The 25,626-nt window shown below is 38.3% G+C and overlaps 1 protein-coding gene across 14 annotated transcripts in view; it reads right to left on the reverse strand.

Annotated features, from left to right (window-relative positions):
- TAF1 (TATA-box binding protein associated factor 1) overlaps positions 1 to 25,626 on the reverse strand; it is a 114,360-nt gene that overhangs the window by 64,689 nt on the left and 24,045 nt on the right. For 11 of the 14 annotated variants that reach the window (XR_011463277.1, XR_011463276.1, XM_070366125.1 and 8 more), the window contains exons 24-32: positions 25,100 to 25,265; positions 23,591 to 23,802; positions 20,268 to 20,376; positions 19,970 to 20,068; positions 16,998 to 17,175; positions 13,906 to 13,973; positions 12,469 to 12,591; positions 11,576 to 11,668; positions 11,407 to 11,491 (exon numbers count right to left, since the gene is read on the reverse strand). Coding sequence is in view for 12 of the 14 variants with exons in the window: in XM_070366125.1 (XP_070222226.1) it covers positions 11,407 to 11,491; positions 11,576 to 11,668; positions 12,469 to 12,591; positions 13,906 to 13,973; positions 16,998 to 17,175; positions 19,970 to 20,068; positions 20,268 to 20,376; positions 23,591 to 23,802; positions 25,100 to 25,265 (1,133 nt within the window). In the remaining 2 variants the exon portion in view is untranslated. The other 3 variants (XM_070366131.1, XM_070366130.1, XM_070366128.1) reach the window with 3 other exon arrangements.

Below are 25,626 nucleotides of genomic sequence, written 5' to 3' on the forward strand. Positions count from 1 at the left end.
TGCAGTGATTTTGGAGCCCAGAAAAATAAAGTCAGCCAATGTTTCCATTGTTTCCCCATCCATTTGCCATGAAGTGATGGGACCAGATGCCATGATCTTAGTTTTCTGAATGTTGAGCTTTAAGCCAACTTTGTCACTCTCCTCTTTCACTTTCATCAAGAGGCTTTTTAGTTCCTCTTCACTTTCTGCCGTAAGGGTGGTGTCATCTGCATATCTGAGGTTATTGATATTTCTCCCAGCAAGATGCTAGTAACCCATTAAATCCAGACTGGAAACAGTAAAGGAGTGAGTCAAGTAAAGGACAGAGGGAGAAAGTTGGAATAGAGAAGGATAGTAGAATATTCAGATTGAAGCATGTTTCAAGTTCCACTGGGACATCCAAGAGGGAATGTTCAGCAGGTGGTTGGGATATATATAGATCTTTGCCCAGAATAGAGTTGAGAGTCATCAGAAAGAGGTGGTGGTTAAACTTGTAGTAACAGGCAGAATAACATTCAGTAAAGGAGACTGAAAAGTAATGGTCTAAGAGGTAAGAGGCAAGTAAGAGCTGAAAGTTGTCATGAAGCCAATCATACTATAATTTCAAGGAAGAAATGCTCAATGATGTCAAAGAGTGGGGTGAGGTAAAGATAAGGACTGAAAAGTGCCCACTATACCTGGCAATTATGTGATCCTGTTCATTTGGTATGCTTGGCAGGGTAGAAACTAGATTAAAGCTGAGTGAGACATGAATGGCAGGTAAAGAATAGGAGAGACACATTACATGTTCATTAAAAAAGAAAAAAGAAATTCTGACCCATGCTACAACATGGATGGTTGAACCTTGGAAGCATTATGCAAAGTGAAATAAAAGCCAGATACAAAAGGACAAATATTCTATTTATTGTATGAGTCTACTCATATGAGGTACCTAGAAGAGGCAAATTCATTGAAAGAAAGTAGAATAGAGTTTACTAAGAACTGGGGGAATGGGAGAATGGGGATACTGAGTTTCTGTTTGGGATAAAGAAATGGTTCTGGGAACCGATAGTGGTGATGGCTGCACAACATTATGAATGTACTTAATGCCAGTGAACTGTAAACTTAAAAATGGTTGAAAAGGTAAATTTTTATTTCATGTATATTTTACCACAATAAAAACAAAAAGTCAGCTATGAAAAGAATGGATGGCAGCAAGGGGCTGAAGTGATATCAAAAGAGATTTTATTCTCTTTAATGATGTGAGACTCAACCTCTACGTAGGAATACTTATACCTTGGCCCCAATTCAAGGAAAGTTATTAACAGAAAAAAAGAACCTTAATATTTATTAATGGCCAAACTTACAGACTTAGAAACTAGTATACAAAAATACTTTAAGCATTATATTAACCTGTTAACAATACTATTCTTCAAACTGATTGAAACCTTTAGATTTAATAACCACTTTGCAGGAGGGGAGCACATGTACAACAGTAGCAAAACTTTTAAATTAGCCAGGAATAAACTCAACAACAAAAAAAGTAGATGCTCAATAGCAATAAAAACTATAAAATATATAGAAATAAACAAAAGATGCCTAGAAATTATACAACATAACCTAAAAGTCTTTATTGACAAAGGTAAAAGAACATGCGAATAAATGAAGAAACATGAGCTTCTAGATGGAGAAACATATTACAAAGATACACATTGTCTTCAAATTAATCCATAAATTAAAATAAGATTTCAAAATTATCTGTCACTGACAAGTTAGAATTTAACAAAAATGATCCTAGAGTTTATTTAGGCTAATAGAGGAAAGATAGTCACATCAGAGGAATTTAAAATTATAAAGTCTGAATGATAATCAGAGACACTATCTGGTGATAATAGTACAGATTAGATAAACAAATAAATAAAACGGAAAGCTCCAAACTAGGTTAAAGAATATATAAGAATCTACTACATGATAAAGGTAGCATTTTGTACTAATGTACAAAAGGACAGACCATTCCATAAGTACAACTTGGACACTTTGGCTAATTCTTTGGAAGAGAAAATAAGTTAGATATTTACCTTATATCTTAGATTCTATTTTTAAAAATCAGTAAATGTTTAAATACTATACATATTAGAAGAAAATATAGTTGGCTATCTCAGAGTAGGGAAGGTCTTTTAAACAATTATACAGAAATCTAAACAGCAAAGACTGATAAATATAACTACATAAAAATGAAATTTCTATGTCAGAAAATACAGTAAACCTAAAGACCTTCTTGGGCACAATAGAGTAACTGCTATTGAATTAGTCTTCCCACTGTAACCAGAAAACTGCAAAAAAACAAATGAAACAACTGTTTCCAACCAGGAAGTATAGGACTGTCATTCTTGAGAGAAAGGAAATAAAGGAAGTAAGCCCTACAATTGTCCTTGGCTTTCTGCTGAATCCAACACAAGCACAGCAGTCTGACTAAGCCATAGAAACAGATACTGGAGTCTGAAGAGGCTAGAACAGTTAGAAATTGCAGGACAGAACTGGAGAGGTGGGAACTCCACAAGACAATCTAAGATCTGCAGAAAAGCTCTCTTAAATCTTCAGCTGAATGCTAAGCTGCACATGTGTATATGATGAGCTCCATAAAAGAGTCCTATACACAGAACTATTAGAGATCACACAGGGTTGGGAGTTACTCAAACAAAAGTGTAGAAAAAACTTCCCTGGAGATTTTTTGGGTAAATTTATTGTTTTATCTAATCTAGATTATAGGGTCCTGCTGAGCATTCTAAAACTTCAGGCACTGAGATTTTATGATGTGTGATCTACTTATCATAGGTAAGATGGCTTCTTATTAATTTTTGGTTTGAAGAACACTGGAGGAGGAACTTGTTAGGAAATTCTTTGGGAAAAGGGGTTTCATCACAAATAGTTTGGCATCATCTATTGGTACAGACTATGCGGGCATGCGTGCATGCTCAGTCACGTCCAACTCTCTGCAGTCCCATTGACTGTAGTCCGCCAGGCTCCTCTGTTCATGGGATTCTCCAGGCAAGGATATTGGGAGTGGGTTGCCATGCCCTCCTCCAGGGGATCTTCCCAACCCAAGGATCAAACTTGTGTCTCCTGTCTCCTGCATTGGCAGGTGGATTCTTTACCACTGAGCCACCTGGGAAGCCCACAGACTATGCAGTTTATCTTAAATTTAATCAAACATTAAGTATTAAGGCCTCTGCCAACTACTTTATGGTTTTGCTAAGACTGGTATAAAGTTTGGGTTGTGTTTTTCAGACAGGATTTCTTTATCTATATCATTCTCACTGACATGGAATGTTATGTGACTTTTAAGACTATTGCGAATAGTTCTAATCCCAAGTTTTGGGTTTCTCTGATTATTAATATTCCTTCAAATGTAATCTGAACATGAACAGAGGCTCTGCAATTGATTTAGCACCTATGTGGTAGGTGAACAGACCTAGAGGCTTGAACACTAGTGTGCAGTCTATCACCACCTCTAGTACAAGACCTGAGTCCTCCAACGTGTACTGCATACTTCTGGGTGAAGTATTACTTATCTTTCACTTGTTGCCCAATGACCCTAACCTTAGTGCTAAGCATTCTAGCTATGTACAACTTAGCTCATATGTTACATACATGATAATCAAAGTATGTAAAATGCTATAGAAATATGCCATATGCAGAATGATATGTGTGAAGAATTTGAATGGAAAGGGTCAAAATAATGTTAATCAGAGATACCATTCTACTAACTTTGCTAGAAAATTTTTTTGAAATAAAAATGTTAAAGCAGGGAATAGATTCCACATGGACTTTATTACTATTAATTAGAAATAGAGGCAGGTTCATATCTGGCCAGACCAACACAGTTTCAAATAAAAGTATTATTTTGTATATAGTACCTGATGGTAGGAAACATCTCATATGTGCCTTCAACTCCATAATGGATATCCTTTTAGCACAAAACAAAGATCACATTTCTTATCTCATGACACCACTAACCCTTTCTGCCCTATTCAGAGGTTTCTTATACTCTCACCCACTGATTAAGGATGAGGGGAAGACAGCCTTCTAGGCTGTCTACTGCTGCTACCAAATTATTATTTACTTCCCCTTGGGGAAAAAAAATTCCTCCTACTTTTAGGCTTGTTCTCTACCATGCCAGAGGTTGAAAACGAGCTGCCTTGGAGCTAGATTGGGCCGGCAGATAGATGTTTTTATTTGGCTTTCAGAGTTCAATCCACACTTGGCCCACCTCAACTCATTTACATTACTAGCCTGGCCCCTATAGGCCACTTGAGTTTGAGATCTCTGCTCTTCAGTTTTACTCGCCATCATTAACCAACTCACATTACCAAGGACTTACACACCTGGCACAATCTTCTTGGCTCCAAATCCCTCTCCACTATGATGGGTTACTCTAATGTTCATATGTACCACCTATCCAAAATCCTTGTAAATCTTCATGCCAATGGTTTGCACCTCCATTCCAGCCAAACATATCCATGGCTATATCTAGAATGCTGTCTTTACTGCTAACTGTTAAGCAGATTTTACTGCTTAACCTCTGAAAGTTTCAATTCCAATATCCTACATTTCCTTATCTCAGCCTTGTATCTGTCCAGTCTCTTCATTCTCTCTCTGATCCAAAGGAAACTTGCATCCCCATTAAATCCTGTCTCTATCAGGCCTCTCCTAACTTTAGTTCAAAAACTAAGGCAATGTACAGCAGTATACCAAAGTAAGCTATAGGACTGCTGTTATTTATCTTTCTTCATCAGGAGGTGGGGGTGGGGGGATTTAAAATAACTTGGTAAGAAATTTGAAACATGTTAAACTATAAACAGATTTTCCCTAATACAAAATTTGTATTAATTCAAACCTTTATCTACATTTCTCTTCAAATTCTCTCTCCCACCACCTCACTCATTCTTAGCAAAAGGCCCTATTTGCTATTTTGCAGAGAAAATGAGAGGCTACTGGGCAGAAACATTCTCAATGTTTATATTCCCATTCTCACAGGGATCTTATCTCATATTCTTTATTTTCTTCTCTTTCATCTATACAAAGATACCCTCTGTCCAACTGACTCATCCCTTCTAACACACTGATTAGAGTCTTCCTTCTTCCCTTCTTAGGCAAATTTCAGCCTCCACTTTTTAAATTCTCATTCACTCATATCCTCTGTAGTCTGGCTTTTGATTCTACCACTGTACTAAACTAGCTCTTCTAATGACCATTCTCTTTGGTCTTCTCTGTAGCACTTGATCTGCTGGCCATTTTCCTATTCTCTTGGTTTCTAGAGCATTACTCTCTTCTGGTTTTCCTTTTTTTCATCCTGGTCACTCCCCAGTATTCTCCACCCTATCCCTTAAATGCTGGTTTGGTATCTGTCAAATATATTCTCATCCTACATTCTCTCTTAACAGTGGTTCTTAACCTTTTTGGGTCACATATAACTTTGATAATCTGATAAAGCTATGGTCTTTCTACCCAGAAAAACATACAAGTGTATTTCAGCTATAGCATCAGAGGGTTCAAGGAATGTACCTGACTCCCTATTTGAACTCATCCACTTATATTTTTATATGCTGATGATTTGAAAAAATATCCATATATACAAACAGTACAGACTTCTCTTCTGAGCTCTGGACCTCTATTATCTACTCAAAGTCTTTACTTGGATATCCTACCTCAATACAACACAGCCCAAATTGAACTCTACCACTTTTCCTCCAAAACTACTCCTCCTTTATTTCCTATTATAGTCAGCCCTCTGTATCCATCCATGGGTTCCACAATGATGGAATCATTGGGCAAAAACATTTGTGAAAAAAATTTCAGAAAGTTCCAAATTGCAAAACTTGATTTTTCTGCACACTGGAAACTATTTACATTGTATTTATAACTATTTACATAGCATTTACATTGTATAGGTATCGTAAGTAATCTAGAGATGATTTAAAGTAATCTAGAGAATGTGTGACAGTTAGATGCAGATACTATGCCATTTTACAAGTGACTTGAGCATCTACAGATTTGGTATTCCTGGGAGTTGTGGACATCGAGGGACAACTATATTAGTCAATGATACCACCAGTTTGCCCAAGTCAGAATTCTGAATGTCATCTGACTTATCCGCCCTTCTAAAAACCAGATTTTTTAAATTAACAAAAGTACTTCATGCTCAATTAAAAAAATTCAAACATCTAAGTACAAAAAAGCATAAAGTGAAGATTATCCTCCACCTCTCCCTTTAGTAATTCTTCCTTATGACAACAATTGAACTAGTGACTGAGCCCTTTAGATGGGCTCTTCAGTTCATCATTACTACTGAGCCCATTTCACTCATTTATGTTACCTGTCTGGCCTCCATAGGATCTAAATGTACAAATCCTTCTGTATATACTGTTGAGTGATCTAGTTTTCATCAATACATATCTTGGATATATTTGGGTATCAGCATATACAAGATACAGCTTTATTTGTTAGCTAATCTACCATTCTGATGGCTAAACAGTATTCTATCATATAGATGTACCATAGTTTAACTATTAATAATTTCTTATTGTTGGATATTTTAGAATGCTGTTTCCTTAATTACAAAGTTGCAATTACAAACATATGTACATTTGCACATATGCCTTTGCAAACTTGTATGAAATATTCCTTTGAGATGAACTTGCTTAGTCAAAGGGAATACACATTTATAGTCCTCTAAAAAGTTTGTACCAATTTCTGTTTTCACCAAAAGAACAGGAGTACTTGGCATCATTTTTAATTCTCTCTGTCCTTTACCTTGGAGAAGGCGATGGCACCCCACTCCAGTACTCTTGCCTGGAAAATCCCATGGACGGAGGAGCCTGGTAGAGTGCAGTCCATGGGGTCGCAAAGAGTCGGACATGACTGAGCGACTTCATTTTCACTTTTCACTTTCATGCATTGGAGAAGGAAATGGCAACCCACTCCAGTGTTCTTGCCTGGAGAATCCCAGGGACAGGGGAGCCTGGTGGGCTGCCATCCATGGCATCGCACAGAGTCGGACACGACTGAAGTGACTTAGCAGTAGTCCTTTACCTATACCCTCAATTTCTAGCCATTTATGAAGGTTATCAATTCTACTTCCTCAATATCTCTACCATCTATCCCCATCTTTCCATTTTTATCGCTTCGTAACTTAGTTCAAGCTCTCAGTGCTTTAACTTGGATGGTTGTCAATAGTTTCTTTATTGGTGATTTGTCCTTTTAAAGGCTTAGTAAGACATACTAGGTGCCTTTCATGATTTGGGCCCACCTAACTTCATTGGATGCTGGGAGGGATTGGGGGCAGGAGGAGAAGGGGACGACAGAGAATGAGATGGCTGGATGGCATCACTGACTCGATGGACGTGACTCTGAGTGAACTCCGGGAGTTGGTGATGGACAGGGAGGCCTGGCGTGCTGCGATTCATGGGGTCGCAAAGAGTCGGACACGACTGAGCGACTGATCTAATCTGAACTTCATTGGAAGGATTGATGCTAAAGCTGAAACTCCCAATACTTTGGCCACCTGATGCGAAGAGCTGACTCACTGGAAAAGACCCTGATGCTGGGAGGGATTGGGGGCAGGAGGAGAAGGGGACGACAGAGGATGACATGGCTGGATGGCATCACTGACTCGATGGACAGGAGTTTGAATAGACTCTGGAAGTTGGTGATGGACAGGGAGACCTGGCGTGCTGTGATGCATGGGGTCACAGAGTCGGACACGACTGAACGACTGAACTGAACTGAACTTTAAAAACTCCTTTATTAACACCAAAACTAGCTCCCACTCTGCACCACAGCCAAACTCAACTGTTTGCACTTCCCTGTCCAAGGTGCTCTCATCTTTCTAGCATTTGCACTCTCTATCTGGAACTTCTTCCCTACCTTTCTCCACTTGACTATCTGCTCAGCACAGCAGGTGCTCAATAAAGAATTAGCTGCAATAATCATCATCCTTTAAATTTTAGCTCAAAAACGACCTCCTCTTGAAAGAGTTTCCTGCTTTCCATACCAGTAGAAAACTTGGAAAACTATAAAAGATGAACATGAAGATAATCCTAACCTTACATCTCAGAAATAACCACTATTACCATCATTTTTTTTTAATGTATGTATCTTTTCATAAAAAGCATAACTGAGATGAAATTAAAGTTATGTGTTTTACTTTTCTCACTTAACATTCTAAGCACTCTTGTCATTAGTTTTTTTAGAATAAGCTTTCAATCTTTATACAATAATCTATCATGCAGGTGGCACACTAACTAGTCATTCCCTTTACATTAACCGTTCCAAAGTTATTTCTCATTAATATAAATGACATTTTTGTGAATAGTTTTTTCTGTATCTCTGATTAGGACAGATTATCTTACTACATGCTAAGCACTTACACTCATTATTTCCTGTAATCCTCACAATAGCCATCTGAGGAGGGTATTATTATTTCCCCCATTTTACAGATGAGAAAGCAGAGTCTAAGTTGCTTGTCCAAAGTCATACTGCTATGAAGTGGGGCGGGGGGGGGGCAATATTCAAATTCAAGTCTACCTGACTATAAGATCTGTTCACTTAACTATTTTTAAGTCACAGTGCTATCAAAGAGCTTTCTAGAAATGTCTCATAATTTTATACTGCATATGTAAGAGTACCTACCTCACTAGCATTTTGAATACTTCCATTAAAAAGGAAACCAAGCTCATCTAATAGGCAAAAAACAGATGGTTTATCTGCTTCAATTTTTATTTCTTTGATTACCAGATACAACCGAATATTTATTCATTTTCATTTTGCATTTGATTTTTGTCTTGTGATCTGTCTACTGCCCTCTGCTCATTCCAATTACCATCTTCTGGGTTTTTCTCCTTATTGCCTTACCTAAGCTCCTCATAAACCTGCCCTCTATCTTAAGGCAGCTATCCCCAGGCCAAGCATCATCTCTGTAACATTCCTGCTAGCTTATTACTTGTTATATTCATTTTAAGACACCTGTGAGGCTGCTAACTTCTATTACCAGAATTTGGGCTGATTAGCTTTAGGTATTTTCAGGGAACAATAATGGAAAGATAAATGACCTGCATTTCCACTTTACAATCAGCAATAAGAAGGATACAAGGGACAAAGTAGATTCTTTTAACCCAACCTAGATGGAATAAACTAGAAGGCTCATCTCATCTCCTACCACTTCTCTTAATGAAATATATAGGTTCTAGCCAAGTACAGTTCCCTGAACTTGCCCTGTTCTTTCATTCCTCCATGATATTCTATCCTCTATACCCAGAATATCCATTTTCTCATCTGTCTTTCCGGTTGTCCCCTCCTTCACCTCCTCCTCCTAATTCTCTGTCCCTTCTGATGAACTTAACAGCCACACTACTTGGGCTGCTGAATACTGTAGGAGAAAAGTCATATAGACATGTAGATTTTTAGTTGAGACCTCAGTATGCTAGGCAATGCTCTTAAATTCCCTTAGCTCCCTCTTCTTTTTTGCTTCACAAGCTACGTGGGATTGTCATTTTACCGCTTAATTCTTTCAGCGTTCTTCCATTTAGGATAAAGTAAAGGAAATCAGTTCTGAATATTCATTGGAAAGACTGATGCTGAAGCTGAAGCTCCAATACTTTAGCCATCTGATGCCAAGAAGCTGACTCACTGGAAAAGACCCTGATGCTGGGCAAGACTGAAGGCAGGAGGAAAAGGGGACAACAGATGGTGAGATGGTTGGATGGCATCACCAACTCAATGGACATGAGTTTGAGAAGCTCTGCGAGTTGGTGATGGACAGGGAAGCCTGGCGTGCTACAGTCCATGGGGTCGCAAACAGTCAGATATGACTGAGCGACTGAACTGAAAAACTTTTTTTTTTTTTTTGCTGTACCATGTGGCATGTGGTATCTTAATTCCCTGACCAGGGACTGAACCCCTGCCCCCTGCATTAGAAGTGTGGAGTCTTAACCACTGGACCACCAGAGAAGTCCCTGAAAAACTCTTAAGTATGGCATATGGCATACACTAGGTCCTCTTATGGAGAAGGCAATGGCAACCCACTCCTATACTCTTGCCTGGAAAATCCCATGGATGGAGGAGCCTGATAGGCTGCAGTCCATGGGGTCGCTAAGAGTCGGGCACGACTGAGCGACTTCACTTTCACTTTTCACTTTCATGCACTGGAGAAGGAAATGGCAACCCACTCCAGTATTCTTGCCTGGAGAATCCCAGGGACAGAGGAGCCTATTGGGCTGCTATCTGCGGGGTCGCACAGAGTCGGACATGACTGAAGCGACTTAGCAGCAGCAGCAGCAGGTCTTCTTATGATTTGACATCTACTTCTCTACATATAACCAGTCATTCACTACATTTAACTCTACACTTAACTGCAACCCCAATAACTCATTTCTTGAACCCAAGATGTAATTTCAGGCTTCTGTGCCTTCACATATGCTATTCTCTCTGCCTATAATGCTGTCTCCTCCACATCCTTTGCTTAGTAAACTCCACTGATCCTTTAGAACTCAGCTTAAGAAAATTCTATTATAGGAAGCTTCCTCTCATCCCACTCTGATTAAGATATTTTGTTTCTGCTTTACTTTGGCACTCTGTGCATGCATCTAGCATTACAACAAGTTCTGTGATTTTTCTTTTGTTTTCCCAACTAAACTATAGCCAATTTGGGGGCAGAGAACATATCTAATTTGATTTTATACCTGTAATATCTATCAGTGCCAGCACATACTAGGTGCTCAATAGATGTTTATTTAACAAGTAAGTTGTTCAAAACTGAAATTTATTAACTTGTTTACAAAGCCTTCCTAACCCTTAGGTGAAGGTGCTCCTTCATCTCCTCTAGGGCACTCTGTACATCCTTCTAATATAGTCCCTGATAAGCTGCATTTTAACTGTTTCTCTTCACTGACTGGACTGTGAATTACATGAGGACAGTGATGTCTTTCCCATCAGTAGACGGGAGTAGCTAGCACAGAACCTGACACATATCATTCAATCAGTTCATATACTGAGCAGGAATTCCATGCTCTGAGGAAGCACACGATTGTCTATGTTAACACATTTCCCTAAGTTCCATCAAAGGGCCTGGGGAATAGGTAAGCTTTCACAACTCATGGAAAGTAGTGATGGCCCAAAGTGACATCCATATGATTTTTATTCTCATTTCATTTGTCTGTGCTTTTGAAGTTTAGAAAATAAATGTACATTGCTTTGTCATCATTAAACATTATTAGCAAACTTTACAGAACACACTAAAATATGTCTTTTTAAAAAAATGCAGTTAAGTCATTTGATTGACTCTGCTGACTATCACAGCTCAAGCCTGCTTTATGCACTTAACTTTTAATAATGCTAACTAATGTTGGGTGGATATACTGATGGAAAGAGAAAAAAAGGAGAAATACTCACCATTGTATTTAACACTGTTGGCCAGAATAAGGTTGACATCGTCTAGAAAGCTCTCCCGGCTCTGATACTTGTGCTTGGAGATATTCTGTGATTAAAAGAAATCAAGGGACTCAGATACACATATAAAGTTACTTGCTTCCAAAAAGATATTTTAGACCAAATCACTCACTTTACGTATGGTCTCTAAATCCATTGGACTGACAATTACTTTGTAATAATCTGGAACAAACTTCTTATTAACTGGGTGATGAAACGGCCAAGACTTGTAAAAAGAAAGCATGAGAAATTAAATGGAAACCATTCTTTATACCAGAGCTTCTCAACCTTCACTGCGTCATAATGTTAAGACCCTGACAAAAGCTATGGACCCTTTTCCCAGAAAGACACATAATCATACAAAACTTTGCATATAATTTAAGGGGTTCACGGATTCTTTTAAGAGTTCATGTGCCCTGACAGGGTAAGGACCCCTGCTCTATATTCACAATTAAAATCTCGCATCCCCTAGTCCCATTGCAGAGGGTTCACAGCATTATTGCATACACAACATATGCCTATAACACAAAAGGAAACTCAGTTCAGAATTCCCTAGGGAAGATCATTATAACAAAATGATATAGAGACCCAACATGGTAGCCCTGTCATAAAGTTGCAAAAGGGAAAAACTGAAACAAAAGACAACAAATGCTGGGTAATTATCAAACTCTCCTTTGTTAAGAAGCACCTCTAAATCCAAAGCCTCCCATATTACCTGGCATCCTAATTTCTCTCCTGAGCTACTCAGAAGCATTAAATACTGAATGTCAACAACAGGAATAAAGACCCTCTCTATATCACAGATTCCTGGCCTCTTTGATTTCAATGATAATGCACTCATATAGCAAAAAGGTTTCTTTTTAAAATTATATACCAGTTTGAAAAAAAGAAAAAAATTACATACCAGTTTGAATTGACAAACACCACACTCCAGACTCCCCAGTGATACACACACATGCAGACACTCTTTTGTCCTTTTCTTTCCTTTGTACTATCTTCACAATATTCAACATACAGACCACTTACATCTGGAACTGCCATCATTTTCTGGGTGACAATGTTGTCCAGAATAAAAGAAAATGCCACTTGGTCATCATCATCCAGCAAGGGGTTGATTGCTTTCTCTAAACGAGCCAATTTATCTTCTTTCTGACATGAAACAAAGCAAAGGAAACATAAAGGCTTTCCTGAGGTATAATCATCATAGAGTATTAAGGACAATTAATATTTCTCTTGTCCTAAAAAGTCTAACTTTGAATTGTAAACTCATCTGTTCCAGACAAAAATTCAGATAAGAAATAATACTCCAGTAAAAGGATCAAAAGAGATGTGTCAACCATTCTTATAGGTATTCTATCTTCTAGTCTTGTAGATCATCAAAAATATACACCCTTGGGCAACAACAGCTTAGTTCCCACAACAAAAACATCTTCACCAAATTAAGTTTTAATATCACACTGTTTTTGCTGTAAAACTATCACTGAAAACACTGAACACATTATTGTTGATTAGTAACTTTTATACAAGGGAATCTAACCCAATAAATTCATTTTAGACTACACTACGAAAAAGTCTGTATATCAATTGCTCCATGTCTTAACCCACTAAAAATCTTCTTAAAAATTATTTTTGGCTGCACTGGGTCTCTGTTGCTGTGCATGGGCTTCTCATTGCAATGGCTTCTCCTGTTGTGGAGCACGGGCTCTAGAGCTTGGGCTCAGCAGCTGAGGTACACAGGCTTAGTTGCCCTGTGGCATGTGGAATCTTCCCCCTCTAGGGATCGAACCTGTGTCCCCTGCATTGACAGTTGGATTCTTAACCACTGGACCACCAGGGAAGACCATGCCTTTTGTTTAAGTTTTTTTTTTTTTTTTTTTTTAGCCTTTCTAAGTGGGTATGAAGTATTAACTGGTTTAACTGGTTTAAATTTTTATTTCCACAATGATCAACCAAACTTATAATCTTTTCATGTTTATTGGCCATTTGGCAATCTTCTTTTATGAAATTTCTACTTCAATATTAACATCATCACATTTATATTTTTTAGGCCTGTACAGCTGCCATATTTTGTTGTTGTTAAGAAGATAAAATACAGATTATCTTTTAAAAATTAAAATTTATCCCTGCCAAAACAGTCTCTTAGCTTCAGCTGGCTTTCCAGGAAGTCAATTTCCTTAGCCCTTTCTAAAGTGTTATGTGGATTTTAGATTTTAATCCTAGCTCTACTATTTAACAGCCACGATGCCCAAGACAAGTTAGTTTCTCCTATGGACCTCAGTTTTTCCATCAACAAAAGGGAGGTAATTAGACTATATGATTTCTAAGGTCCCTTCCAGACTCTAATGTACAAAAGACCTGCTTCTCCCTCATTTCTCTAATCTTCTGTTACATTCCCTACTTCCTCAATTCTGGTACCTGCCAGCTTCAAATTCTACCGCCTTTCTCTCATTTTAAATGTCTTACCTCTTTAAGTTTTTCATCACAGAGATCCAGCATTGATTGAGAGATCTGGGTCAGTGAGTGCTTTGGCCCTAGATTACAGAGAAACAAACAGGAAGAGATGAGACCACGGACACAGGAGGCAAGAGTACCAACACCTTTCCAGACTTGCACCAACCTAGCTGCTGAGTCAGACAGATGTTCAGTCTTACCTCTATTTTTCAGTGCCTAACACATACCAGATGAATAATATGGATGAATACACTAATTTTAATTCTCTCCCTTATTGTGTATATCCACACACAGCAGACTACCTTTGATACTGCTGCCTTTAATACCTTGAAAATAATACTATGGATAGGGAAATGACAATTTATTTAAGGATGACTAAGGAGATCATCTTTAGCATTCAAAATTTGTGACTGCAATTTTCATTTGCAGAACTCATGGTTTGTGATGTCTGCCCAACACATGGCTAATCCAAAGCCTTTGTCAGAAAACAATCTCCATCCTAGCTCAGACTACTACTTTAGTTTCCCTGAAGTCCCTAACAAGAGTTTCACAAAATCCTCCAACTATCACCTACATTCCCTGCTTATGGCTACCCTAGTTTAAGCTCATCATAGGGATAGTCAAAACATTTTCTTCTAAACAGTAATTCTATTTCCTTGCAGTATCCTTTGTTTATCTTCCTGTCAGTTCTTTCAAAGTAAGTGCTCCCCAGAGCCTAAACCTTAGCTCTATTCTCAACTACTTATTAATTAATTAGCTGGCATTTATTTGTTCATTCAGCAATTTTTTAATGACTGTGATATGTTCAATGATGAGATTAAAGGGAAAATAAGACACAAGTCCTACCTTAGAGAGTTCTTGGTTTAGTCAAAGAAAATGACATGAAAATAAATTGCTATACAACAAGGTATAAGTGCTGGAAGTATCTATGAGTGAAATGATATGATATCTGGAAATATAAATAATGAACAAGACTGGCCATATGCTGGTAAGTCCTGAACTGGGTGAATAGGTGTACTGAAGTTTATTTACCTTCTCTCTACTTCTGTATATGCCTAACAATTTCCATAATAAAAGTTTTTAAAAAGTGAGTGTAAGTGCAAATAGAGGAATATACTGATTACTATGAACTGTGGAGGGTTTGCAACAGTTTTAAAACAATTAAATCTGAGTACCAGGAAAGGCTTGTTGTGACTGATACTTGAGCAATGTCATTAATGAAGAGAAGTCCACCAGGTAGATAGTATTGTAGAAAAACATTCCAGAGGGAAGAAGAAGTGTGCAAAAACATTTAACTAAGCAAATTCATGGAAACATGAAGCAACACATTTCACAACAGGAATCACAAGTAGTTCTGTACAACTGGAATACAGGTACGTGTGAGGAAGAGAAACCAGAAATGGAACTTGGAAAGGCTGGACGGGACATATTACAGTGGTCTAATAGGAGATACAAAGGCACTGAAGATTTTAAGCTAGAGAGTAATTTTTCAAACTTGTATATCAGAAAAAAATACCCTGTCAACAGTATGAAGAACTAAGGCAAGCAGCAGAGAGAAAGTCTGGAAGCAACTGCAAGAGGTCAAAGAAGAGATGACAAGGGCTTCAACTAAGACAGTTGCAATGGAGACCAAAAGGAAGGGAATTTGTTCTACCAAAATTTAGAAGGTACAATTTATGGAACTTAGTGATCTATGAGTGCGGGAGAGGGAGAGTGAATCAACGATGACTCATATTTCTAGGTTGTATAACTGGAAGGATAGTAATACCACTGATGGTGGTATCATTACTATTATCATCATTTGGGTATAAGGAAAAAAGAAGATTGAGCTAGAGGGGGATGTAAGGAGAAAATCATTTCCAAATTTTTACTAACATTGCCCCTAAATGACCCACAGGTACCTCAAGCTCTGCATTTTCAATGTCAGCTCTTAGCTACCCATTTTTTTTTACGCAATTATGCTTGCCAACTTAAATGATAGTTGGACCTAACAAATTTATTCTTCCTTTGTATGTGTCTGGTACTCTGCTAGGCCCTTGGAATACAAAGATGAATGGTCTCTCTAGGAGGTCACAAAGTGGTAGGAAAATCAAATATATAATCAATTATATGTAACATAATAAGAGCTATAAAAGTTGATTTAATTGTGCTAAGGGGCACAGATGATTGAAAAATGGGTACCGTGAGCAATGTGAATACATCTTCATGAAGCGAGGATATGAGCTAGGCTGGAAATATGAATGGAAAGAGAATAAAGGGCATTCCTTACAAAGGGCAAAGACTGTGCAAAGGAATGAAGACATGGGATAGGATATTTAGTGAAATACAATGCTGAGTGTGGCAGGAATCTATATCTATAGTAGGTATGGGAGCCAGTCATTGGAAATGAGACTAGATAAACGGGTCAGGGCTGCTTGTGAAAGGTATTAAAATCTAGGTACAACTACTGTCGCATGCGTACAGGTGAAAAAACGGAAAAGGTTATAAGATGCTAAATAAGTCATCTAAGGTAATTCAATTATTAAGTGCCATGGTTAATCTGTACCCTTCCTTAATCTCTATACTTCGAGATGAATCTGTGCTCAAGGATACAACTGGAAATCAGAAAATTTTATCCTTTACATGGGCAAAAGCTGTATGTACTATATCTTGAACTCTTTAAGACTCAGAAAACAGATTTCTTCCTCCTTATATTTTCAGTTTTTGAGCAAAGCAGAAATATAACAGCCCCTATAACGTATTTGTAGATCAAATCAAAGACAAATACAGTCACAAGCACATACTCTGTGGGGGTTCCATCCACAGCAAATGCCTCTTCTATTTACCTAGGCTCACTTCTTCCTCCCATACTCCCCATCCAATTGTTTCATTTCAACAGATAGACTCCAAATTCTCCAGAGGATACATTAAAAAGTGGGAATAAAAAGCAGCAATATCTATTAAATGACTAAAAACACACGTTACCTGATTTTCATAACCCTCAAATTCACTAATACATTGTAGGTCCTTTTGATCAGTCCAATCTACTTTGAATTTAGGACTAGTAAGGAATTAAGTAAGGATCTGAAAGGTCACCTTTGCAGTCAAAGACAGGTGATTCTTACCATTGTAGGTTGCACTATTTTTCACAATTAGCTCCAAATGCTCCCTGAACTCTTCCCGAGATGGGTAGAGGCGTTTACGCACATTTTCACGGAGTGTCTGTAAGTCCATTGGCCGGGTGATGATCTTGTAGTAGTCCTTTACGACCTTTGCATTGACTGGAGTGTGGAAAGGGTATGTCTGTGCAAACAAGAGCCAGCACCATCCATGAGCAAAGAACATTTGCCATAACCAATTCCTCAAGACTCTCTCACATCTTACCTGTCTCTATCTGGCCATCAATTCTCAAAGGAATCTCTCTAGATGGAGCAGGTCTGACTGTTTCCTCTACTAACTGTTAAAAAATAAATAAAAAACTATATCCCAAAGAATAAGGAGTTTGAGGTTCTTATGATCTCTGTTCATTTCCAAGGCAAACCACTCAATATCACAGTAATCCAAGTCTATGAGCCAACCAGTAGTGCTGAAGAAGCTGAAGTTGAACGGTTCTATGAAGACCTAAAAGACCTTTTAGAACTAACACCCAAAAAAGATGTCCTTTTCATTATAGGGGACTGGAATGCAAAAGTAGGAAGTCAAGAAACACCTGGAGTAACAGGCAAATTTGGCCTTGGAATACGGAATGAAGCAGGGCAAAGGCTAATAGAGTTTTGCCAAGAAAATGCACTGGTCATAGCAAACACCCTCTTCCAACAACACAAGAGAAGACTCTACACATGGACATCACCATATGGTCAACACCAAAATCAGATTGGTTATATTCTTTGCAGCCAAAGATGGAGAAGCTCTATACAGTCAGCAAAAACAAGACCAGGACCTGACTGTGGCTCAGATCATGAACTCCTTATTGCCAAATTCAGACTTAAATTGAAGAAAGTAGGGAAAACCACTAGACCATTCAGATATGACCTAAATCAAATCCCTTATGATTATACAGTGGAAGTAAGAAATAGATTTAAGGGCCTAGATCTGATAGATAGAGTGCCTGATGAACTATGGACGGAGGTTCATGACATTGTACAGGAGACAGGGATCAAGACCATCCCCATGGAAAAGAAATGCAAAAAAGCAAAATGGCTGTCTGAGGAGGCCTTACAAATAGCTGTGAAAAGAAGAGAAGCAAAAAGCAAAGGAGAAAAGGAAAGATATAAGCATTTAAATGCAGAGTTCCAAAGAATAGCAAGAAGAGTAAGAAAGCCTTCCTCAGCGATCAATGCAAAGAAATAGAGGAAAACAACAGAATGGGAAAGACTAGAGATCTCATCAAGAAAATTAGAGACACCAAGGGAACATTTCATGCAAAGATGGGCTTGATAAAGGACAGAAACGGTATGGACCTAACAGAAGCAGAAGATATTAAGAAGAGGTGTCAAGAATACACAGAAGAACTGTACAAAAAAGATCTTCATGACCCAGATAATCACGATGGTGTGATCACTCACCTAGAGCCAGACATCCTGGAATGCAAAGTCAAGTGGGCCTCAAAGTGCTGCACTCAGTATGCCAGCAAATTTGGAAAACTCAGCAGTGGCCACAGGACTGGAAAAGGTCAGTTTTCATTCCAATCCCAAAGAAAGGCAATGCCAAAGAATGCTCAAACTACCACACAATTGCACTCATCTCACACACTAGTAAAGTAATGCTCAAAATTCTCCAAGCCAGGCTTCAGCAATACGTGAACCATGAACTTCCTGATGTTCAAGCTGATTTTAGGAAAGGCAGAGGAACCAGAGACCAAATTGCCAACATCCGCTGGATCATCGAAAAAGCAAGAGAGTTCCAAAAAACCATCTATTTCTGCTTTACTGACTATGCCAAAGCCTTTGACTGTGTGGATCACAATAAACTGTGGAAAATTCTGAAAGAGATGGGAATACCAGACCACCTGACCTGCCTCTTGAGAAATTTGTATGCAGGTCAGGAAGCAACAGTTAGAACTGGACATGGAACAACAGACTGGTTCCAAATAGGAAAAGGAGTACATGAAGGTTGTATTGTCACCTTGCTTATTTAACTTATATGCAGAGTACATCATGAGAGACGCTGGGTTGGAAGAAGCACAAGCTGGAATCAAGATTGCCGGAAGAAATATCAATAACCTCAGATATGCAGATGACATCACCCTTATGGCAGAAAGTGAAGAGGAACTAAAAAGCCTCTTGATGAAAGTGAAAGAGGAGAGTGAAAAAGTTGGCTTAAAGCTCAACATTCAGAAAACGAAGATCATGGCATCTGGTCCCATCACTTCATGGGAAATAGATGGGGAAACAGTGGAAACATTGGCTGACTTTATATTTTTGGGCTCCAAAATCACTGCAGATGGTGACTGCAGCCATGAAATTAAAAGATGCTTACTCCTTGGAAGGAACGTTATGACCAACCTAGATAGCATATTCAAAACCAGAGACATTACTTTGCCAACAAAGGTCCGTCTAATCAAGGCTATGGTTTTTCCAGTGGTCATGTATGGATGTGAGAGTTGGACTGTGAAGAAGGCTGAGCGCCGAAGAATTGATGCTTTTGAACTGTGGTGTTGGAGAAGACTCTTGAGAGTCCCTTGGACTGCAAGGAGATCCCACCAGTCCATTCTGAAGGAGATCAGCCCTGGGATTTCTTTGGAAGGAATGACGCTAAAGCTGAAACTCCAGTACTTTGGCCACCTCATGCAAAGAGTTGACTCACTGGAAAAGACTCTGATGATGAGAGGGATTGGGGGCAGGAGGAGAAGGGGATGGCAGAGAATGAGATGGCTGGATGGCATCACTGACTCGATGGACGTGAGTCTGAGTGAACTCCAGGAGTTGGTGATGGACAGGGAGGCGTGGCGTGCTGCGATTCATGGGGTCGCAAAGAGTCAGACACGACTGAGCAACTGAACTGAACTCAACTGAGGACTATACTGCCCTCTATCTGAAATCAGACAGAACAAAGGGCCTTGCAATCCATACTGCAGACCTGAATGCGGTGAACTCACATTCGGAAGATCTCTCATGTCATTGATGATAGACTCCAAAATGGATGACAATGTCACCATGGGGTCTGTCCGGCGCCGGTGAATGGACTTATGAGGTCTCTAAGGAGAAACAAAATATCAGAATGCTTCTTTAAATTAAAGAAAGAATACATTTGGAAACCTTGTAATGAGCAGTACATGTAATTCTCAGGGCAACGCCACAGTGAGAATTTAAGGCTGTCTCAGGGCCACGGCTTAGAGGACTGGGGGAGTTAATGAGAATCCCATCTGGTCAGAAAGCAGCAATGCAGATACTCACATTCAGATAGTCACAGTGAACAGTAGTTCCAACTCGCCGTTTCTTCTTGGGAGGAAGTTGCTGCTTAGGGAATTTGAGAACCAGAGATTTTCTGCGAACCTCATCTGCACTGTAATAATCACAACACTTTCATAGCATGCAGTCCGTATTTCTAGCCCCCAGAAAAAAATCAACCACAAAGAAAAAGCCCAAAGTACCCGAGCATGAGTCTGGGGGGTAAAAAGCCAAACTAAATGCCAGACATCCACATCCTAAGGCTCAGATTGGGCAAGACCTCATAGTATCTCCAAATTAATAAAGAACTAGGCAAGCCACAAGTTCACCTCAGTTTCCTACTTAGAAGATAAAGGAACTAGGCTAAAGGAATTTCAAAAATCTTTCTATCTCGAACATTCTATCTCAGGATAAAAGGGCTAGGAAATTTAACTTATTCAGAATAGAAACAAGGGAAGAAATTAAAGCTTGTTTGAAAAGAAAAACTAGGGACTTCCTTAATGGTCCAGTGGTTAGGACTCCATGCTTTCACTACAGGAGGCATGGGTTCAATCCTTGGTTGGGGAACTAGGATCCCGGATGCCACACGGAGTGGCCGAAAAGAAGAGAAAAAACTAGTTTGAGTTTCCCTCAATTATTAAAAGCCCAACTACCTACTTCCCTTTAATCATATATCAAGATACTATATTTTCTTTTTCTAAGGTGCTTCAAAACATTACTATAGATGTTGATAAATTAACTAGGAAAAAACTCTCAAATCTAAACAGAATAAATGAGTATAATTACATATTAAATTAAAAATTCATACTCAAAAAATAAATATATTTTGAATGTAATACCCTGACTGTACAACGTCAGTGGCATATAATCCAAGGACAACAAATTACAGAAAATATCTTGAATCTACTTTACATGTTTGTTGTTGGTAGTAGTATGTGTGCTCAGTTGCTCAGTCATGTCTGACTCTTTGCGACCCCATGAACCGTAGCCTGCTAGGCTGCTCTGTGCATGGGATTTTCCAAGCAAGAATACTGGAGTAGGTTGCCATTTCCTTCTCCAAATTCTCAAATTATGTTGCACATATCACAGGATGGGCAAATGTATAAATACACTGATGCTGGGAACCAAACAGGATATAAATATAAAACAGAAAAAGAATAAAACTTAATGATGTACAAATAGAGGTGATATAATGTTTTCATTTTTTTAGTTAAATCAAGAACCTAAAAAGTGTAAGCTAAAAGTAAAATGCAAACTATAGCTAAAAAACAGAAAAAGACAAAGAATCTATAGATATAATTTGTATTGGAAGTATTGAATGAGGTTGTGACTTACAATATTTATATATTTCCTAGTTCTATCTACTAAGAACCTAGAAGCAGTGACATCTCAGTGCCAGTGAGCATACCTAACACCTAGATATTGGTTCCAAAATACTATTCCCCAATAAAAGGAACCAGGACTCTCTGAGAAAGGGCTGATTCTGGGTCTGGGACAGAGAAATTTCAAGGAAAGCCTGACATCTAGTGCCAGAAAGCAAAGAAGTTTGCAAAATTTATAGGTTCATTTCAAAAGGACACAGGTTCTGGCTTGAAGGGATCAAATCTGGGACAATCTGGGCATTCAAATTAATAATGATGTTAACAAATTTTAATATAGTTTACAAAAGGAAGAATTTCAGAATCCATAGTAATATTCAAAAAAAGAGGGAGAAGTCCCGCTTTATAGAATGTCAGTTAGTATAAAGAATGATAGAATTAGCAAAAAAAAAAAAAACAACTAATTTCTAAGAATGATAGAATTAGAAAAACAATTAAGCAACCCTCTATGTAATAACTGAGTTAGGTAATGATCATCAATGGATGTTAAAACTATTGAGAGAAATATTGTAAGAGAACAGGATATTCACCCACAAATTAATTACAATGGGAAAAAAATATCTTTATTATAGAGGAATCTGAGTATTACCACTTTAATGAAATGATCAAAATACTGAGGAAACCTGACATCATATGCTTTTCATGTGGTGCAGTAAATGCATAATATTACTTCTGCTGTAATCTTGCCAAATATAATCAATACAAAAACAGACATATCTAGAATGTGGAATATTTTATGAGACCATTGACCTGGACTCTTCAAAAAATTCAATGTCATGAAAAACAACATGGGGAAGACAGTTTTACATTAAGACAGATTCAAAATACTTAATGTTTGAACTGGAACTGGATCCTGAATGGAAGTAGGGTGTAGGCAATAAATAATATTGAGACAACTGGGGAAATTTGAATAAGGACTGAATATTAGATACTACTGAATTAATGTTAAATTTCTTAGGTGTAGTATCATGTTTGTGCATGCTAGGTCACTTCAGTCATGTCTGACTCTTTGTGACCCCATGGACTACAGCCTGCCAGGCTCTACTATCTATGGGATTTTCCAGGCAAGAATATTGGAATGGGTTGTCATTTCCTTCTCCAAGTATCATGCTTGTTATGTCCTTATTCTTTGGAGATGTGTGCTAAAGAATTTGAGAGCAATGTCATGATGCCTACAACTTCCAAATGTTTCAGCAAAAAAGAAAATGTTTTAGATGTATAAAGATGAAACAAATGTGACAAATGTTAATGGTTGGTGAATTTAGAGAAAAAACATACTATATTATTACTTCAGCTTTTCTGTAGGTTTGCAATTTTCAAACTAAAAAGTTGGGGGTCATAAAAAAATAAATAAAATAAAATGCCTGGAAAAAAAAAGTTGGGAGGATTTTTTTTTAATTTAAAAACTTTTCTCATTGTACAGCAGAAACCAATACAACATTGTAAAAAATGAATTAAAAAAAATAAAAACTTTTCTACTTGATTATCAAATTCTCTGACGACAAGGGCTAGGTAAGTATAAGTATAGTCTGTCTCCTCAATCTTTTTGGCTGGTCCATTATCAGAACATCTGAGATCAGGAACCTTACAGATATTACAAGTGCCTGGAATTAGAACAGGAAGAGCATCTACTATATACCAGGTACTGTACTACTTGCTTTATATAGTCTCCTTCATTTTATCTTCATAGTTACCCTTGAAAGGGTGATTTTATTTTGTAAATAAGGAAACTAAGACTCAGAAAAGTTGAACAGCATGCCCAAGGGCAAGTAGGTGGTGGAGCCTAATGAGTGCTTTACAAGACTGTAATTTCCATTACTGGCAACAATTACTGAGGAAAGTCCATTAAAGTTCCTGTGTCCTCAGTTCCACTTCAGAGAATACATCACATCCACCCCTGCCCCCCACCAATATCACCAACCTCCAACAGATCTCTCCTACCGCTCTTACCTCTCAATTAGCTGTTTCCCTAGGACAATCTTGGTCCCTTCAACCTTGATAAGTTCCTCATTATCATTATGAATGACTGTCTTTTCCAACTCCTCCTCCTGCTCCTCTGTCATGGCAACAGGGTTGGAAGGGGGAGCATTTGTTTGATAATAAAGAGGGCAGAATTTGTTTGTTCTCATGTGCCCAATGGCACCACAAGCCCCACATTTCAGCTGTAAAAGGAAAAGTATCAACATGTCAGAGGTAAGCAGGCTTCTCATGTTAGCTTTAAGAAATAACACAGAAGGCAGAAGAGAAACAAAGGCAGGCCCAGAACTTTTATTCTCACACACCTTTCAACCAGAAGCCACCGAACGAAAGTATATGTATGGAAGTGACACGTTAAAAACAAAATGAAATCCAGAGACTGAACATTACTTTAAAAATCAAGTGAGGAAGAAAAGGCAGAGGATTTTTAACCCAACTTAAGTTGTAAACTATGAAAACATTAAAAATGCAGAAGAAAGGCTATTGAAAGCCCAAGGTTGCATTCAGCAGCACAGGTAGCCAGAATGAGTATATTCTCAGTCTCAAGGAAAAGGCTTAATAATACTAAGTCTCTTGAAATTCCCTGGCAGTCAGTGGTTAGGACTCTGTGTTCTCACTGCAGAGGGCCTGGGTTCAATCCCTGGTCAGGGAACTAAGATCCCACAGGCAGTGAGTGCAGTGCAGCCAAAAAAAAAAAAAAACACTCCACACACAAAACAGCCAAAACAACAACAAAACAAGTCTCCATCTTAGTTGTGCAATTGCCCTCACTGTCATCTGTAAAATGGAATCAATACTGTATCATATAATATCACATACAAGAAACATTAGAATACTTAATGAGCTCAGTACATGTTAATAGTTCACATTTGTTGAGAATTTTACCAGGTATAAAGTGCTTCCCATGTATTACATTCCTTAATACAATACCACTGTGATATAGGTATCATTTTAAAGAAGAAAAAACAGGTTGGAGAGGCTATGGTCACAGTTACTAAATGGCAGAACAAGAACCTGAACCCAGATTCTCTGTTTCCAAGTCCACGGCTCTTTCCACTGAACCACAGTTGCCCCATTTTGTGCTGCACGTTACATTGCACAGTGATACCTAAACTATGCAAAGCAACCTGTATTGTATGTTTTCTCAGTCACTGCTTTTAACACATGCAATTTAAAAACAAGATGTGTCTACATATGTACATAAATATACATGTCAAAAAAATCCACCACACCTGTCTCAACTCACAGAAAATATTTTCAATGGATGAAGCATAAAATGACACCCAATGACACCAAATTAAATCTGGTATTGTCAGTTCCAGTTGTAATAGCATTTATAACACCAAAGTGGCCACATCAGTTCAAACTAGCTTTCCATAATACTGCCTTCATTCCCAGTAAGGGAGGATGCCAAAAGCTAAGGGAAAAGGTATGCTTTCTTTCTCTGCTTTGTTAGTTATGATCATATTACACTATACTTACTTTTAGGTCAGGACGCTCCTTCATTTTTTTGGGCTTCTTCTCAGGAGGACCCTTAAGCTTCTCCTTTTCCTGGTTTCGCTTAAGTCGTCTCAGTTGCTCTTGAATCCTCCGCCGTTCTTTTCGCATCTCTTCTCGATGTTGTTCATCAAAAAGGGCAAATTTTCGACTATATAAAGGGGAAAAAAATTCACGGATCCATAAGCGAACTTAAAACCAAGAAGACTGTCCTGATAGCAAACATCTCAGAACTAAAGTAATACTAAAACAAAAGGGGCTACATTGTATTCCTACTTACCCTGCTCATCAGTCTTCCATGTGCAGAGGGGTACCTCTCTCAGAATGAGGAGCCCTGAGGAGTCCCTAAGATTTTTGCCAACCAACCAACAAAAACACAAAGGACCCAGCAAACTGGGGATTCTCCCTGTGATCTGGCTCTGTTCAAACCCAAAGTTCTAAAGGCAAGATGGTTCGCAGTTAACACAGATTTCCAGGGACAACTGTGCAGAATCTTGTCACTAAAATTCAAG

This window comes from Bos mutus, chromosome X, assembly GCF_027580195.1.
Source record: "Bos mutus isolate GX-2022 chromosome X, NWIPB_WYAK_1.1, whole genome shotgun sequence".
Taxonomy (NCBI): Eukaryota; Metazoa; Chordata; class Mammalia; order Artiodactyla; family Bovidae; genus Bos; species Bos mutus.